The sequence below is a fragment of the Aythya ferina genome, assembly GCF_964211825.1.
Source record: "Aythya ferina genome assembly, chromosome: 11".
NCBI lineage: Eukaryota > Metazoa > Chordata > Aves > Anseriformes > Anatidae > Aythya > Aythya ferina.
In genome coordinates, this window is record NC_140307.1 from 11,197,304 (window position 1) to 11,214,658 (window position 17,355).

At 61.4% G+C, this 17,355-nt stretch overlaps 1 protein-coding gene across 3 annotated transcripts in view; it reads right to left on the reverse strand.

The window, feature by feature from the left end:
* Positions 1–459: 459 nt before the first annotated feature.
* ZNF609 (zinc finger protein 609) overlaps positions 460–17,355 on the reverse strand; it is a 47,390-nt gene continuing 30,494 nt past the window's right edge. For 2 of the 3 annotated variants that reach the window (XM_084532443.1, XM_084532444.1), the window contains exons 3-10: positions 12,293–12,518; positions 5,883–5,970; positions 3,433–5,785; positions 2,805–3,168; positions 2,384–2,559; positions 2,038–2,254; positions 1,854–1,923; positions 460–1,731 (exon numbers count right to left, since the gene is read on the reverse strand). In XM_084532443.1, the coding sequence (XP_084388569.1) occupies positions 1,725–1,731; positions 1,854–1,923; positions 2,038–2,254; positions 2,384–2,559; positions 2,805–3,168; positions 3,433–5,785; positions 5,883–5,970; positions 12,293–12,518 (3,501 nt within the window). In that variant the 3' untranslated portion in view covers positions 460–1,724. Of the gene's footprint in view, positions 1,732–1,844; positions 1,924–2,037; positions 2,255–2,383; positions 2,560–2,804; positions 3,169–3,432; positions 5,786–5,882; positions 5,971–12,292; positions 12,519–17,355 lie in introns of all 3 variants that reach the window. The other variant, XM_084532445.1, reaches the window with a different exon arrangement.

Here is a 17,355-nt window from a genome sequence, read left to right on the forward strand (position 1 = left end):
GCTCACGGGCAGGGGCTGGGGACAGGGCCCCGGGGGGCTGCTGGGGGCCCCGCGGGCAGGGGCTGGCCCTGGGAACGTCCAAGGGCCCCGTGCTGCTTCAGCTGCTGGCTCACTTGACACCTAAAGGGAGAGGCAAGCGGGTCCCAAGGAGATGGGAGCAGCCCCCCCCCACCCAGGCACCCTCCTCATGCGCTGGAGCAGCCTCGGCGGGGTGCACCGAGAGGCTCCCCGCGTCGCCCCGACCCCACCACCTCGCAAAGTCAACGAAGAGAGGAAATTAAAAAAAAAAAATGAGTCGAACTAAGAGGCGTTGAGGAGAGCAGGCTGGGGCCGCCACGCTGCCGGGGTCAGAACCGAGGGCAGCGAGCATCTCTCCAACCAGGTAAAGTGGGTGAGGGGAACGGGGCGGGGAGGATGGGACGGGACAGGGGGAAGAAAACAAAACCCAAAAACAACAGCTTTCAAACAATTGCTTTTTACAGTATGTACAGAGCCCGGCGGGCAGAGCATCCCGGTACAGCGACCCCTCAGGGCCGGGTGTGATGCGCGCGCACGCACACGACGGAGACTGCCGCAGACCGAGGGGACCCCCCGGCACTTCCCCGGCCTGGGAGGGACGGCGGCGGGCAGGAATGGTGGGGACAGCCGGGGCGGCCGCGGGCCGAGGTAGCGAGGTGGCCCGGGGGGAGCCACACCGCGGCTGGGGCGGGCAGAGGACCAGAAAGCCCCTGTCCTGGGGCGCCGGGAAGCGGCTTAGGGGGGCTGGTGCCCTGCACCCCGGGTGCCTCCGGCAGAGCCTAAGTGTGCTTGTTCCTCGCCGAGCTCTGCTCGCAGCCTGGGGAAGCCGACGGAGACAGAGAAGAGAGGACGCGAAGCGTGGCCGCTTTCCCTGGGGCGCAGGGCAAAGGAAAAGCCCCAGGGCAAGGTGGGTGGGTTGCAGAGTCACAGCTCAGAAACCAACTCGGAAGCCTCGGAAATGAGCTTCAGTCAGGGCTGGACCGTAACAAGGCACTGGGGGAGAAACCCTGGCAGCAGGGCCGGGTGGTGGGTGCTGCTCACGGCAGCCCCCAGCGCCCCAGCCCGGAGCCGTGGGGCTGGGAGAGGGGCTGAGGCCGATGGAGGCAGGGAGGCCGCCTGACCCGCTGATGTGCACACCCCCATGGCTGCATCCTGTGAAGCTGCTGTCCCCCCCCCGTGTCCCCATCCCCTGCCTTGGCCCTGTGTCACCCACACGGAGCTGCTGGAACTTCCATTCCTGAGACCGTGCCTCCCCTCGGGGATCGGCCCCACAGGTTGAGCCTCACGGGGGGGACGCAGGGAGGGGGGCCCCATCCTGCACCGCCCGCCCCAAGTCCTGTGATGCTCAGCCCCAACGGAGACGCGGCGACTCGCAGGGGCACAGCAGGGCCACAAATCCATCGAGAAACCTCAGTGCTTCCGTTTCCTCTTCATATGCACCAGGCAGGCGATTCACTTCCATCCCAAGTGCCGGTGCCCAGTAGAATAAATATTTCCATAGGTACCAGCTCGCCCGCTCGCCAAAGGGGAGGGTGTGGGGGGGATTCAGTGTGTGTCCGACGGGGGGAGAAGACAGAGTCTGCCTCAGATCGCGGCAGGAACGTCAAGCAGAACAATTAACACCATTCAACTGATGTCTAAAGGAGTCTCCAGCGTGTCCCCATGTGAGCCAGTCACATGTCTCGTACAGCCCAGGCGTCCCGGCCTCACGTCCTGCCGAACCCAAGGCCCCGTCAGCCCCTGCCTCCGCCAGCCCCCGCCGAGGGGCGAACCCCAAACCTGCGGCTCGAGGCGGCCCCGTGTCCCCCCCTCGCAGGCAGCCTTACCATTCTCACCTCCGGGGCGGTGGGTATAGGGAGGGAGCGGAGCCCTGCTGGCTGGCCACGATGGCTGTGGAGGACAGACCTGCAGGGAGAGGCCGCGTCAGGAGGCTGGGGAGCGCTGGAGGCGGCCAAAGCAGAGCTTGCCGCGGGGGCTCTGGCTCCCCAAACCCCGCCAGGGGTGAGGTGGGGCTCTCACCTGTTGCATAGGGCAGGTTGTACTGCGCCGGCAGCAGCGAGTACCCGAGGTGGTGGTGGTGGTGATGTGTCGAGAGCAGGCGCTGAGATGGTGAGGTCCGGGGACGGTCCGCGCTCCTCTCCCCGCTGCCAGCTCCCCCGACGCTGCTGCAGCTCCCGCCGCCCCCCACCACTCCGCAGCCGCCGCGGTCCCTCTCCTGAGATGTCTTCTCACTTATCTGCAGAGGAAAAAACAAGCGGGCGCTGAGGGATGTGGGCGGGCAGCTTGCAGTGATGGGGCCGGCTCCATCCCCACCACACCAGAAGCTGCTGTACAGAGCTAGGCCAAGCCAGCTCCTGAGCCTCACCGTGGGCGATTTGCTCTTGTAGTGGCTGGCGTGCTGCTGCAGGATGTCCAGGGCCTTGGACTCGGAGCTGGATTTACAGCTGACGCTGGGGCTGGCTCGGGACTTGTCGCTGTCATCGCTCCCGGATGCCTTGCTCCCGTACGGGGAGAAGGAATAGCTGGAGGGAAGGTACGATCCTGGGGGGAAAGAAGGCAGTCAGGGCATGGGGACACAGTGGGTTTGCTGCACAGGAGCCAGTAAGTTGTGGCTGCAACCCGGTGAACATCCCAGCAGCGGCACGAAGACCACAGCAGATGCTCCCCTGCCCACCCCCTGATCGCTCCCAGAGCCTGACCCACGAAGACTACCAGGACACAGGCACAGCCCGGGGAGGGATGTCCCCCCAGGGTGAGATGTCCCCGAGATGCCCGTGGCTCCCTACCTGGGTAATTCTGCATCATGACTGTGGGCATGGCCCGGTAGCTGGGGTGGTTGGGGTCGTACGACTGGCTGTAGGAGTAGCCGTGCATGTAGGGGATGTAGGACTGATGCTGTGTGAGGGGTGAGGACACGGGGACGTGGACGCTGGGTCTGGGGTCCTTTCCCACCATGCGAGCCTCCTCGGTGGGGGTCAGTTTGCACTCGGAGCTGGTGCTCTCCTTCCCGTCCTCCTTGGACACGTCTTTGCTGCGATTTCTTTCTTCCTTCAACTTCCTGTCCCGCTCCTCTTTCCACCGCTCATCCTCCGTCTTGATGTCCGAGTACTTCGCAGGGTAAACGTAGGTCCACATACGGGGCTCTGCTTCCTGCAAGAACCAGATCAACGTCAGAGCAGCTGCCTCCCCCTGGTCCCACGTGCCCCAAAACTGGGCTGGACTGGGAAGAGACCAGAGCAGCCCCCCCTCCTTCCCCAGCCTCATCCTTGCCAGCCCCAAAAGAACCTTGTGGAGTCCCATCACGGCAGGAACAAGTCCTGGAGCAGAGGACAACACACGTTCTCCACACTGACGGCCCCAGCCAACCTACGGGAGAAACCCCACCGAGGGGGCAGTGAACGAGCACTGCATTACCTGTCTGTACCAGAGCACGGGGTCCACCTCCGCTTGCCGGCCGCACTCGGAGCCAGCCTTCGTCTCAGCGGTCTCCTTCCCGAGGTGGCCGGCCTCGCTCAGCTTCACCTTCAGTCCCTCGGCCACCTGGCTGCCAGACAGCTTGGACGAGTCCTCCAGCTTGGGGATGATGACAGATTTGGCCATGTCGGCACCTCCCTGCTCCTTGGCCTTGCTCAGCCCCGACTTGACGAGGTCCGTGAGGCTCGGGGCCTTGGTGAGCGTCGGGGGCATGGGCGGCTTTTGCTTCCATTCCTCCTTGAGAGCTGCCTCCCTCTCCTTCAAGCCCAGCTCCGCTTTCTTCTCCAGCCCTCGCTGCTGCTGCTGCTCCAGGCTCTGTCGCTGCTTCTGCTGCTCCTCGTACTGCTGGCGGTAGGCAGGGTTGGTGCTCAGCAGGTGAGCGTGGTAGCCCTGCTCGTTGTAGCCGTAGGGCGGCACGTAGGCGTACTGGTTGTAGTAGAGGGACTGCATGTACATGTTGGGGCGCTGCTGGATGACCGAGGGCTGCTGGCTGGAGCTGCCGAGCTCTGCCTTCTTCTCTTCGCTGCCCTCGCTCTTCACCTTCACCTCCGGGTTCTCCTGTTCCTCATCCTTCTTCAGCTTCAAGGCTTGTGTCTCGGCCGCAGCCTGGCTGCTGGGGTTCAAGGGACCTGGGCTTGCCTGGGGGTAGCCAGGGGAGTAGTAGGTTTCAAAGCCTTGGTAATAGGGAGACTCTTTGCTCTGGGGTTGTGGGGGGAAAAGAGCTTTTTTGGCGCCTTCCTTGACCAACTGCTCTGGGTCCTTCGCCTTCACGCTCTCCAGCTTGCCCTCCCCATCCTCCCCAGCGTCGGAGATGTCCGAGTAGGCTGGGCTGTTGGTTTTCACTGAGCTCGCCTCTGCCCCGTTCTGGGTGACGACGTGAAGCGGGGTCATGGGTTGGGCCGGGTTGGTGTTCTCCAGCCTGCTGGCACCACCGATGGAGGGGCTCGGGGCATTGTCAGTGAAGCTGTAGATCTTATCTGCCTCAGCCTTGATGCTGGCAAGCCGGCTCTGGTGGGGGTCGGACGAACCGTTCAGCAGCCCCTCGCCTTTCGTCCCGAGGTCGCTGGATTCTCCCCGGAAGGGGCTCTTGCCTTCCTCTGCTCTGCAGACCTTGCCGGGGGTCAGAGGGTTTTCTACCTCTTTGGGCTCCTTCTTCTTCTTGTCCTTCTTCTTCTTCTCCTTGGAAGGGGTGAGGGCGGGGTTGACAGTGAAGGGCTCTCCCATCACCGTAGGCTTGGGCTGGATGGGTTTGAGCTGAGGGCTGTTGGGCATGGTCTGGACCACGGCGGTGGTGAGGCCCGTGGAGGAGCCGGGGCTGGCGGCGGTGAGGGTGGCCGTCTGGAAGGTGTAAATCGGCTGGGGGGGAATGGCTGGTGCGATGGGTCTGGCAGACTTCAAGCTTTTGGAAGGCATCTTTTCCTGCTTAGCACCAGATGCCTTCTTGGACTTGTCCTTATCAACGCACCTCTTCTCCAGCGAGTCGAAGCCATCGTTACTCGTTTCATCGGCCACCGAGGGCCCGTCCTCAGAGCCGTCGTTGGACAGGGCACCCGGGTCGGTGTCTCCTTCCCCCCCCAGCTTCTTCTTGCAGGGCACCTTGGCGCTGAACTTGCTCGACGGGGACGGGCTGTGGGGCTCCATCAGACGGACCTTGGGGGTGGCCGAGCGAGCCGGGGAGAGCGAGCCCTTCTGCGAGACGGCGGCACCGTTGCAGCTCCCGATGTCGGCGTGCAGGGAGGGCTCCTCGCCGTACTCGCTGTCCACATCTGCCTCCAGTTTGCTGTCATCATCCGTGTGCGCGTGGGCCTGGTGGTACTTCAGCCCGTTGATGTGCTTGTACTTCTTGTTACAGTTGGGGTGGGGGCAGTCGATGAGGATGGGAGAAGGGCAGTTTCGGTCGAGGACAGCCGGCTCCACCTTCACCGTGGCAGGGGGCACCGCCGCCGAGCCCATCGAGTTTGTGCGGATGCGTTTGCTGCCCTTGGAGTCCTCCGAGCTGGAGTTCAGCTCCATGTCGGAGAGGGGTTTGCTCTTCCGCTTGGTGACGGAGGAGGGACTGGCCTTCACATCCTCCGCCGTGCCGCTGGGCGGCGTGCGGTGGTCCGAGGAGTTCTGGCTTCCCCGGCGCCCTTTGCTGTTGGCTCCCGCCCGGGTCTTGCTGCTGTTGCTGGTCCCTTTGCTGTCCGAGGCGGCGGCCGTCTCGTTCACGGGCGTGTTGCTGTTGGGGCGCATGCGCTTGCCTCTGCCCCGGCCGTTGCGCATCTCCAGGTCGCTGGTGGGAGAGTCGCAGAACCTGCGGAGAGGAGGATGAGGATTTTATCACAAGATGGCCCTGCCACGCTTCCCAGGGGAAGGGTCCCAGAGGTGGACGGGACCCGCTAGGTGCTTACCGGGGAGGCGCCCAGTCGTGCTGCGTGCAGTCGAGCAGCGTCCCCACGTACGTCTTGTTCCTCCAGGTGACGTTGACCACCAGCATACCTGCAAGGCGAGGGGACAGCGTCACACGCATTCACGGCTTGAGGGGCACCACGAACTGGGCTCAAAGCCCCCGGGCTCCACGGGTGGTGGTGGCGGTGAGAAGGTGACCTCCAGGGAGCGAGGGCTGCCCGTGTCCCCACGGAAAGGCCGGTGGAGAGGACGCTGCCGCCACTAGATGGCAAGCTGAGCCCAGCGTCCCCACGCAGCCGCCCGCCTCTGATGGCCACCCCACGGCCCCGCACTGGGGCAAGGAGAAGCCAGCTCTGGGGAAAAGTCCTGTCTGCTGCTTCGCTTTGCTCCTGCGCCCCCAGGACACCCAGGGAGACCCCCGGTGAGGAGTCAGCCCTGCGATGCGATGCCACTCCTGGGGCCATGCAAAGATGTCAGGCAAAGCTGTACAACAATGGTATTGAAAACCAGCAGGCGAGTGGACGTTTCAGCTTTGGGCAAGGAAGAGAAACAGCCTAGTGAGCACAGAGCCAGAGGAGAGCCCTGCCGAGGATGCAGCCTCAGCCTCTTTCTTGGGGGTCTTGTGCAGCATCTCCTGGCCCTCCCCAGTGCTGCACGTGGGTAAGACCCAGCCTGCGCCCGCCCCGGCACTAGCACCTTCACTGGCCTCTCGTGGCCAGCAAGCTGCAAGTGCTTCCACAAGAAAGCAATTACACTAAATAATCTCAGGCCATTAGCAGAGTGAAACTCAAGTGGATATTTCCTCCCAGCGATGGACTGCTCTGATTACTGCATAACTAATTTGACCAGGAGCAGAGTCCATTGCGCTGAGTGCATTTATCTGAGCAAGGTAAAACTTGGGAGATAGAAATCTCATTTACAAGGGCAGACGAGTGCAGCTAGATATACAGCAGCACGGCCCTGGAAGATGGATGGAGCCAAGCGAGCCCAGAGCAGCTGTGCCTGAAGCACATTTGTAAATCTTGGTCCACATCCTCGCTTGCGAGGTGCCAGCAGCCAGCTGCAGGCTTTGGAGTGATAATGTACGAAGTGGAGAGATGCTCGCGGAGCTGTGGCCCGAAACGCAGGTTTCCTAAACAACAAGCAAAAGCCAAGTGCTCTCTGTTCCTCCTCCTGGAACACACCGGCAGCTCCGATGGCAGCAGGTCACGGGAAGGGGAAGCAGATCAGCAGGAGGGGAGGACGTGTCCTGGCTCCGGAGCAAGGCGCAGACCTCGCGAGGCTGCGGATGCAGGCAGGACGCACACAGGGAACGCAGCAGGCGAGGAACGAGCAGAAACCAACGTGGGGGCCACAGCCCCACACAAGGAGAACGTGGGGAGAGAGGGGGAGCTGATCCCAGCATGAAGGGTGCCCACGACGCCCAGCCCGAGCCCTGAGCCCCAGCACAGCTCATCCTTCCCCCCGCCAGCTCTTTGAAGGCAAGCTGCAGCCACAGACATCAGCCGCCCGTCCCCCTCCGCCTTCCCGCGTGCTGCTAGAAGTTAATTGCGTGACAAGCCACCAGAGGCTCTGCACATCCCAGGGCTGGCGTGTGATATTAGAAAGGACGTTCTGGCGTTCCTCCCTGCTGCCGCGAGCACAGCAGATGAAAGACGGGGGCTGGCGCGCTCGGCGGCCGCCCCTTCCTCCCCTCCGCAGCAGCAGCCCGGCGCGGGGCGAAGCACAAACCCCGCGACACGTCCCAGCCTATATTTAACCCGCTGCAACCAATCGCGCCAAATCCCCTCCTAATCCTCCGACAATAACCCAGGACAATTTAAAGCACGGGGATAGATGCTAAGCAGCTTTTTAACCCGCCGTCCCCTGTGGCAGGAGGGGATGCTCGCGGATGCAAGGACGGAGAGCAAGGAGTGAAGCCCTGCGCTCGGCGTAGGATGGCAACGTGTCACCGCTGTCCCCATCAGCCTTTGTCCTTGAGCAGAAAAGCCCTGGGATGCATCGGGCTCTGCTTTAGGAAGCTCTCCCTGTTCCCTCGGAGGGCTGGAGATGCTCAGGCACAAAGAGCCAGCAGCCTGCAGCCCCCGCGATGCTGCTGTGCTGTGCGAAGCCCGCTGGGATGACTCCAGCCCCACCTGCTTGCACGGGAAGGTGACACTTTGGGAGCGCTCCAGCGATCGATCCCGCCCAAGCCCGGCTGCAAAGCGCTAATGTCACTGCAGCAGGGCCCAGTCACACCCGGCAGGGGAATTACAGGAGGGCTGACGCTGCTGGGCTGCTGCTGAGGAAGGCGGCAGTGGTTTTTGCTGTTTTCCTTCACAAATAAAGGCAGGGAGAGGCAGCCTGCACAAAGCCAGGAGCTGGCACGGGAGCAGGGCCCTGTGATGGATGATGACACTGCTGGAGGAGCCGTGCTGCGAAGGGAGCCCTCTCCCCATGGCCTGAAGCCCCTCCAGGAGATGCTCCCAGGACGGTCAGGGATGGAGCGGGGCCCCAGGGGTGGCACCGAGCCCCCATCCTCACCCTCCCAGACAATCGACCCCGGCTGAGCTCCCAGAGGAGCGAGGCACAGCAGGTCGCAGCTCGAGAGCCTCCTTGTAAACAAGTCCCTTAATCCAGCGCCCGGCGGCTGAGGCCAGCCCAGCTGCTGTTCCCCAGGGCAGCTACACGCGTGGCGGAGGGAGTTCGGCACCGGCAACAGCCCTGTCTGGAGCAGAATATTGCTCACCTGTTGATAAAACAGCCTTCACACCAAGCTGACAGATGCTGAAATAAACAGTGCTTTGAGAGTGATAAGCAGTGCATTAGCTCTTCCCGAGCTCCCTGCCTCCCCGCACTGTCAAGCATTCTGCCAGCAAATATTAGATAGGAAGCGGCCGCGCTGTGGGAGTACCAGGAAATTATGCATAATAAAGCTCCACTTCTCTCCGACGACGTGCGAGCAGCCGCCTGGCTTCCAGGGCTGATGCTTCCCCCTCCGATGGGTGCCGGAGGGGAGGCGTCCCTTCACCTGCCATCGCTGATCTGAAGCCGAGAGCGGTCACGGCCACGCCGTAATGGTTTTTGGAGGCTTCAAAGGGCTGCGCTGAGCCCGGGCAGGCTGCTGAATGGCTCGGCAACCTTGGAGGGGATTTACAATCGCTCACGACTTTTGGAAATGCCATTAAAGCAAATGAGAAATCCATATTCCCAGGCTCCTCTCCCTTGCTGCATAAGGCTTAAAAACTCATCTGTTTCTGGGTTCAAGTTCTCATGGCTACGAACGACGGATTTTGCTCACAGGGGGTTGCGTCTCCCCCTCTGAAGCCCCAAAGCCCAGCTCCAAGCAGCTCAGTTGTGGCCCACCCCCGATTTAAAGCAGCCCCAGCAGGACCCTCAGCAGCAATGATGCTCCCAGCCACAAGGCAGGGCTGCAGGATCCAGCGAGGCAGCGCGCCGGGCATGCAGAGCCAGCAGTTTGGGAGAGGGCTCCCTCCTGGTCATGGTGAGACCTTCCACTGCCTGCCCTCGCCTCCAACCCTGCCCATCCCTATCACCTCCCAGCTGCACCCCTCCTGCTCCTCCCTCAGCTCACACCACGTCTCTGAGCTCGTGCTGGGATTTTGCAGGTTGGGCAGAAACAAGAGGCCGTTTGCCTCGTTCCTACAAGGGTTTGAAGCCCAGACACCAGCTTGTTTGGGCCACACACAGCCCCGTCAGGTGGGAGCTGGTCTGGTCCTGCTCCTGCTGAGCACGGGCAGGGATCTGCTGGCCCACAGGTGACACCAGCGAGGAGGATGGAGGAGAGCTGGGAGCTAACGAGGCAGCGAGCGGAGCGATGCTCTCCGGTATAATTAGATCAGTTAATAGTTGCTGCAGATCGAAATCGCACCTAACAGAATTAGGGAAACTGCCAAGACAGCTGCTCCCATGAAAGGCATTTAACAAAACACATTCCCTGCACAAGACGGGCTCGGTGAAGGGGCGGCCGTGCATGGAAGCTTCCTCATCGTGGTGGTGGGACAGCCGGGGGTGGAGAAGACGATGGTCGTGGCCATGAAGACACTTGGACAAGGTTGGAGGATGTCGTGGAGCTCCTCGGAGCTTCACGCTCCCTCCTCTGATGGACCAGCTCTGCTTGTCCTTCCAAAGATGTGGCAGGCTTTGTCTTTATGACACCTTCTCCACAATTTCATGGCCATGAGGACAACCCAAAAACCATTTCATGAGAAAAGGGAGCCACGTTGCCTTCCCCCATGCAGCTGACCCCTTCCAAGGAAGAGTTCACATCTGCAGCAGACAGAGCCAGCCGTGAGGCAAACCCACTGGAAGAGGAGCTGTGAAGCTGGCTGAGCCCAAATACACTTCTGCAGGCACGCACAGCGCGGTGCCGATCCCCTCAGCTTCTTGGCGTGGTCAGGAGCGAGTGGAGAGGAGCAGCTGGCAGGAAGGTCAGCGTTGGAGCGATGACCGCGGGGCAGCAATCCCTGAAGGGCAGCTGACACGGCCGAGCTTCGCTGCTGCCCCCGCTGCCTTTCCCCAGGGTCTGGTGGGGCTGTACGTGGCAGACCGGGAACGACCGAGGGAAACAGCAGGATTTGTATTCTGCGTGACAGGAGTGCAGGGTTTGCTGCAAAAGCCATCGCTCCTGACAGCAGGAACCAAGCCGCAGCCAGCAGAGGCAGGCAGAGAAGGATCTTTGCACAAGTTCATTGAATTACTGCGGACTAAAAATAGCCGAGCTGCAGGAATCGCAGCGCGCCTCCGAGGCAGGGTCTGAGCCGAGAGCTGCACAGGCGAGGGGAGATGCGGCAGGACAGGCAGAGCGTGCTGGCTGGGGAGGAAGGGGAGGCTGCACACAAACACCCAGCAATGATGCTGAGGGAGAATGGAGCTGGGAGACCAGCAGCACGGCCGCCTCCTTTGAAGGATCCGAGGGCCCTGCACAGCCACCAGGGCCCGTGCGCTTTGTGGAGCGATGCGGAGCTGCTGTGGGAGCAGAGATGTTTTGGCTCTCTGCCTCCCGTGGCCCTGGGGATGCTTTGTTTGTTCCTCCTTCCATGGCCAAATGGGCTCCGCTGTCCACCACAGGCACCTTTTTCCGATTTCCACCAAAAAATACAAAATAAAAAAGCTCTCCAAGCTCTCATCGGCCCTCCCCATGGGGGGCTCCAACTGTGCCAGTAAAACCAGAGCCCTGGGGCTTTCCAGCTGCAGCTCAGGGGGGTTCTGGAGTCACACAGGACCTCATCACCTTGGAAGCACTGCTGCCAGGCTGGTGTTGACCCTGACGGCTTCCCAGGCAGATCCCACAGCCCTGGGGCCAGCAGAGCAGCAGCTGCACGGCCGCTTGTTCCCTTGTCCCCACCAGCAGGGCGAGCTCCAAGACGAGGATCCCCGGGGTCTGATTTTACAGCCTGTGGCTTCCTCCTGCCTCGGGAGCAACAGAAAAAACCACCCTGACAGCTCCCCGCTGCCTCAATTCAGACGAATTTTTCCACAGTGAGCAGAAGGGGAAGCAGGGAGGGCTGAGGAGCGTGAGATAGCTGGAGGTCCCCATCCCAAGCTGTGCTGGAAGCGGGCCTCCAAAGGAGCTCTTGGTTACTGGCCGAGGCAACCTGTCAGCTGGCCCCTGTCACCTCTGCTCCTCCTCACCTTTGTGCCTCTGGGCTCTGCTTCTGCTTCCAGAGCCAGCTGAAGCCAGACAAACGCGAGGAGTTCACCCCAGGCCTCCAGAAGCAGCAACCTCCCATGTCCCGAGGAGGCTGGAGGGAAGGCCAGGTTCCAGCGCTCGCCGTGGTCCGCTGAGCCACCTATTCATCCCTGTGTGACTTGGCAGAACCCCAACAGCAACTAAAACCCATCAAAGGAGCTGGGAAAGCAAACCAAGCTGTGCGCAGATGAGACGAGCTCCAGCGGAAAAAGGTTCGATTGGCTTGGCAAGAGAGACGCGAGCCTGATCTCCTGTCGAGTCTATTTTGAAAGCTCCGCTGGGGTTTTTTAATCCAGCAGGAGATTTCTGCTGCCTCCCAGGGCTTGAGCGCTTTTGTGACAGACCTGCAGGTTGCCAAGTAGAAATGAAGTCAACTCTGTCGAGTTCCCATTCGGGCTGGCATGGCCTCTCCTCTGGCACCTCCAGGAGCAAGTTAGCTCTTGCAGAAAGGCAGAGAAATGGCAGCTTAGATTTTCGCCCACTGTCTGGGCGACAGGATAACACAACGCGCTGGGCTGACGCAAGTTTTGGCCTGTTACTCCCTTTGCTGCACAGACTAAGAGCTGCTCCCACGCAGCTACTCTGTCCTGACCACCCAAATTGCAGCAGAAAGCCCGAGATGTGCCAACGAGCAGCACAGCAGGGACAGGGGAAGAAAGGGATTGCCCCAGCTCCACAATTTCGTTCTCAGAGAGCAAAAAGCTCGCCGGTGCCACTTACCGTCCTCAGTCTCCTGCCAGACGATGCCCTCCAGGTTCACGCTGGTGCCAGGCTCGCAGGGGCCGAGGCACTCGGGCTCGGTGGCCAGGGCCACGTCGCAGGTATTCACCCCCACGGAGCGGGTGCGTACCATGATCTGCTCGCAAGGCGACGAGATGTCGTTGTTGACCACGGGGACGAGGAGGTGCAGGGGCAGCACCGCGGGCGTGGAGACCGGAGACTCCATCTGCAGGGAAGGAGAAACAGGCCGGTCACCACCGGGAGGGGAACAAGTATCAACAGGCAGCTACATTTCTGGAGAACCTCGAGCCCAGGGCAAGCGCCAGGAGGCGGTTCAGGTCCCACACCCCAACGGAGGACAAGGATCTCGTCGGTCTTTCCCACCCCGGCGTGCCCACAGCCACGTAACCCCGCAAAGCCAGCGCTTTGTAGTCATGCAGATCACGCCCCTCGGCCCTCCGCGGGAGATAGCAGCTCTGCTGCTGGGAGCCGGTGCCAAGTTCCTTCCCCGACCGCTTCTGCTGGTCAGCGTGCCTCCTGGCCAGCGCTCAGATGTTAACGCAGTCCGTGACTTTGGACCCAATGGCTCATTAGAAAAAAATTACAGGCTTCTGCTCAACTGGCAGGACAGGCCCAACGAGCAGCGGTCTCTCTGCGGTGCCCGTGAAAACCAACATCCTCCTCCTCCCACAGCTACCCCGTGACCATCCAGAGCCACACGGCCCCCTCCTCCCCGCGCGCCTCGGCTCCGGATACCGAGCGCCTTGCACGCGGAGAGCTCGGAGAGCCAGCAGCACAGCACAGCCAGCGTGAGCGTGGCCAAGGCACGGCCGAGCTACGGGAACGACGGCGTTAGGAGAGGGAGGGCTGGCGCTGCTGCTTCTGCTGGGCCTTCAAGCCGAGCCACCCGCAGGCGGGCAGCACTTTGGGGCTGGCTGCCCCTCCCCTGCTCAGTCCCCTCTCTCACAAGGAGGTTTGCAATCTCGGTAAGACGCCGAGCAGCCTCAGAACAGAAGCAGGCTGAGGAAAATAATCAAATCATCAGCAAGCGCTGACCTGGGTTTCGGTTTCAGTCGGGGGATGATCTCTCTAGAGCATCCAGCCCTGCACTGAGAGATGTCTTCCGAAGCCTCTGCTGAGCTGAGCTGATCACAGCCCTGCAGAGGCCACGCTTGCTGGTCACCGAGGGGACACGGACACCCCCAGGGCCACGTCCAACCTCGCTGCTGCCTCTCCTTGGCCAACGTCGCCGAGCACAAAGTGCTCAGCCTGAACTGGCGCCAGCTGCCAGAATTACCTGTTCACACTCTCGGCCCCGGTGGAAGCTCACACCTTCCACCACCCTGCCCCAGGGTTTACACGCGGCCGCACTGCAGCTTCCTGCACCCCCAAAGCCTCTCCAAACCCTGGGGGATGCAGAGCACCCAAACAGGAGCAAAGGCGCCGCAGTGCCCGCGTGGCGGAGCGGATCGTGCCTGCCAGCAGGGGACACGAGCGTGGCCCTCTCGGACAGCGTGGAGGTCTTCAGGCTCTGGTGGATGTTTGCTCTTCCAGCCGTGTCCTCCTGCATCCGTCCTCCGCCTGCAGGGCTCATCGGGGCGCATCCAGCCCGTGAGGCATTAACGATGGCCCAGAGGTTTACAGCAGCAGTGGCTGGACCCCGCTCGCTCGCTCTGCGTGCCGGCAGCACCAGCTCCCCCAGGAGCCCTTCCCCAGGTCTCCGGCACAGCCTCCAAGGCCACCCGAGGGCCAGCTAGTCCTGCAGGAGGTTTTTGGCATAGAAAGCTCACCCACAGACAGCTCAGCCCCCCAAGCACGCCAAGCCCATCCTGCGCATCTCAGCGGATCCAGGGCATGAAAGATGCTTGAAGGAGGCAGCAGGCTCCTCTGGAGGGGGGCCAAGAAAGCAAACTGCTCCCGAACACTGTGCTTTCCGAATCCGTGCGAGTTCCCCTGCAATGAAATACGCGGAGAGGAGCGGGGAAGGGATGCGTGGCTTCGGTGGAGCCCTCGCCCCCAGCACCCCGAGCCTGCGAGCAGCGGCCAGCTGCCTGCTTGTGCGTGCGGAGGAGAGGAAGGGCACCTGTGGGTTTTGAAACTGTTCAGCTTCCTTCCACTTTGCAACAGAAACCACAGTGCAGCACAGGAGCGTTTAATTACAGTTCCAGCTCTGCTAATTATCGCTTGGTCACATTTGTAATCTGCATTACGCCACAGCGCATAATAAGCAGCTCGCTGCGATCTCTCTAATAAGCGAGGAGGCTTTATGGGATTTCATATTTCACCCTGCACTGGAACAAACAGAGCCTCATTTATCAGCCATTGGGAAAAGGCAGCTTGCCTGCTCTTGCCCAGAGCTCGAGTTCAAAAAAGGCCCAGGGGCCGGGCAGGAGCAAAGCCCCCAGAGCTGGGGACACGTCCCAGGCAGGCGACAAACCTAAAAGCCAAGGCAGAGGAAGAAGCGGGCAGATCAACCCCCAGATTCCCCCCGCCACCACCCCCCCGCATGCCTCTTATCTCCCAGTGCCGCAGCTTTTCATCCTCCTGCTTTATGGAGGCGAGGAGATTCGCCTGCTCGAGGCTGGGGGCAGAGGCAGCGCACGAGGGCTGATGTGGGGAAGGAGAGCAGCAGGCAGGCAGGCTCGCCGTGGGAAATAACTGCATGGCACGGGGGCCCTGGGTACCGTCGACCACCCTCACCCTCTGCCGTGCCATTCCCTATGGGGCCGGGTGCCAGGAGCTGCTGCTGTCCCTGCCACCTCCCCCAGGCAGCGAGCACGGGGCTGGGGAATGGAGCAGGCTCCTCAGAGCAAGCCCTGCGCTGCTGCGGCTTCCAGCACCCGACACACACACACCCCTGGGCAAATCCCTTGGTGATCCTGCACCCGAGATCCCCTTTTGGCAGAAGGGGATTTCTTTCTCTTTCCTTGCAGGGTTGGTGCTAAGATTCGGGAGCGCAAACGCAGCCGGAGGGAGCTTGTTTGTCCTCCCACAAGAGTTCAAGCAGGACGATGTTTCCCATGCCGGCTCCGGCCGTCCACCCGCCCCAGCCGAAGCCTCGCTAATGAAAGCCCTTTGTGTTCCTCGCCGAGGCTTTCCCATCACGAGGAACGTGCTCTCACCGCCGCCGAGGACAGAGGTGGAACGCAGCCAAGCCCGGCGAGCGGCGGCCAGCACGATGGGAAAAAGCAGCTCCTGCCATCCCGCAGCCGCACGCCGCGGCCTCGTTGGCGTCCCTTGGCGTTAAGGGGACGCTGCGTCTCCAGGGCAGCCATCAGCTAACGGCAGAGAGAGGGGAGGGCACAAAAAAATCAAACCACGGGGCTAGTTTTGGTGCCAACCTCTGAACCACCTTGCAGGGGAAAAGCAGGACTGGTATTTATCAATATTTTCATTCGCTCCCAGTAATCCAAGTCATCCAGGCATGAAAAGTGCATTTCTGGGCACCGAAAGCCAACAGATGCACCCAAAAAAAACAGGAGAAGAGCAACCAGCGCTGCACCTCGGAGGGCAGAGGTGTCAGCAGCCGTGAGGTGTTAGCATGCCAGCGGAGCTGCAGCGCCACACACCCGACAGCAAGCATCCCGCAGTGTGAGACTGCCTGGAAGGGTCCTGCAAAACCAGAGACAATAAGAGACAGCCAGTGCTGGGCACAAGCTGGGTGGCGAGGACCAGACGCGGAGCAGAACTGCTCCGGCACAGAAGAGTTGTTTGAGGCTGCAGCCAACGCTTCCCACGTCCTCGCCAGGCTCAGCGCAGTGTTTGGGAGCGTCAGCGCTGTCGCTCCTGCCCTGCCCGGTCAGCACAGCCCCAGCAGCTCTGCTTTTTCCTATTACAGCCTGGGAACAAGAGTTTCAAACTCCTTGAGGTGAGGTAACCATGGAGAAGATCCATCCCACAGGTGAGCACCTTTGTTTGGCACCTCCAAAGCTGAAGCCGCAGCACCTGAGGTGCCTCTGCCCCGTGCAGGTGACCTCGGCTTTCCAAGAGGTCTTCTCCATCCTGACTCCCAAAGTTGGGTGTGCAGAGCATGAACCACTTGCAGAGCATCTTGGGGACGGGAGGAGCCGAACATCTTCATGGCAAGGAGCTGAGAGGTTCCTGTGGGCCATGTCCTGCACCCCAGTGCCACCGGCACAGCCCTGGGCGCAAGGACACAGCCGGGACCCCAGCACTGCCACCCACTGCCCTTCCCTCCTGCCCACTGACATCAAGATGGGAAAAAAACAACAAAAAAACATGTTTTAGGAGAAATTTCCCCTTCCCCGTCCTGGAAAAAAGCCAGCTTCAAGCCTCACGTCAGACATTTTAATGCATAATTAAATGCTGTTTGGGTAGGAGATGAGGATTTTTCCAGCCCCTGCTGCTCAGCGTGCGGAGTCCTCTAAGGAGCGTTTCTTGGCCCAGGTTTCCCCCCTCCCCGGCCCGTCGCTGGGGGCTGCTGGGTCAAGTGCAGCATCGCCGGTGCCAGCCCTGAGCTGGGAGGGAGTCAGCGAGCCCAAAACCACAGGATTGGGTCTCTCAGGTTTCTTCCTGACGCTAGCAAGGAGGCAACCAGCTCCCGCTGTCCTCAGGGATCACGGCACTGCCCCAGCTGCCCCCTGCAAGGAGGAGAGATTTGGGGTGGATGCCTGGAAAACCAGCAGCCCAGCAGGCTACCCAAGGAAAGCCACCGGGGCTCAGCTCCACGAGGAGGACGGAGCCACGTGTGTCCTTGCAGCAGGGCTGGGAAATCGCTGCCTTTCGGGAGCAGCCCCCAGGCTTCATCGCCGCCCCCCCGCAGGCCTGCGCAGTGCTTTCTCTCCCCGTCACCGCTCTCCGCTGGGTAAATCCCTGCTCGAACACAGCCAGGCTTATCTCAGCACTTGCAGCATTTTGAGATCAAGAGGAGGCAGACGCTGCAGAGCCACAGTCTTGCATGTTACTGCGCCTTCAATAAAGCCAGGAATAGCACCCAAGACAGACGTGCTGGCACCGAGTCACCTGCTCCAACCGTTTACGAGACTACCAGAGCTGCTCCAGCAAAAGAAAATTAAAAAAAAAGGTGTCTTGGAGAGGAGAGA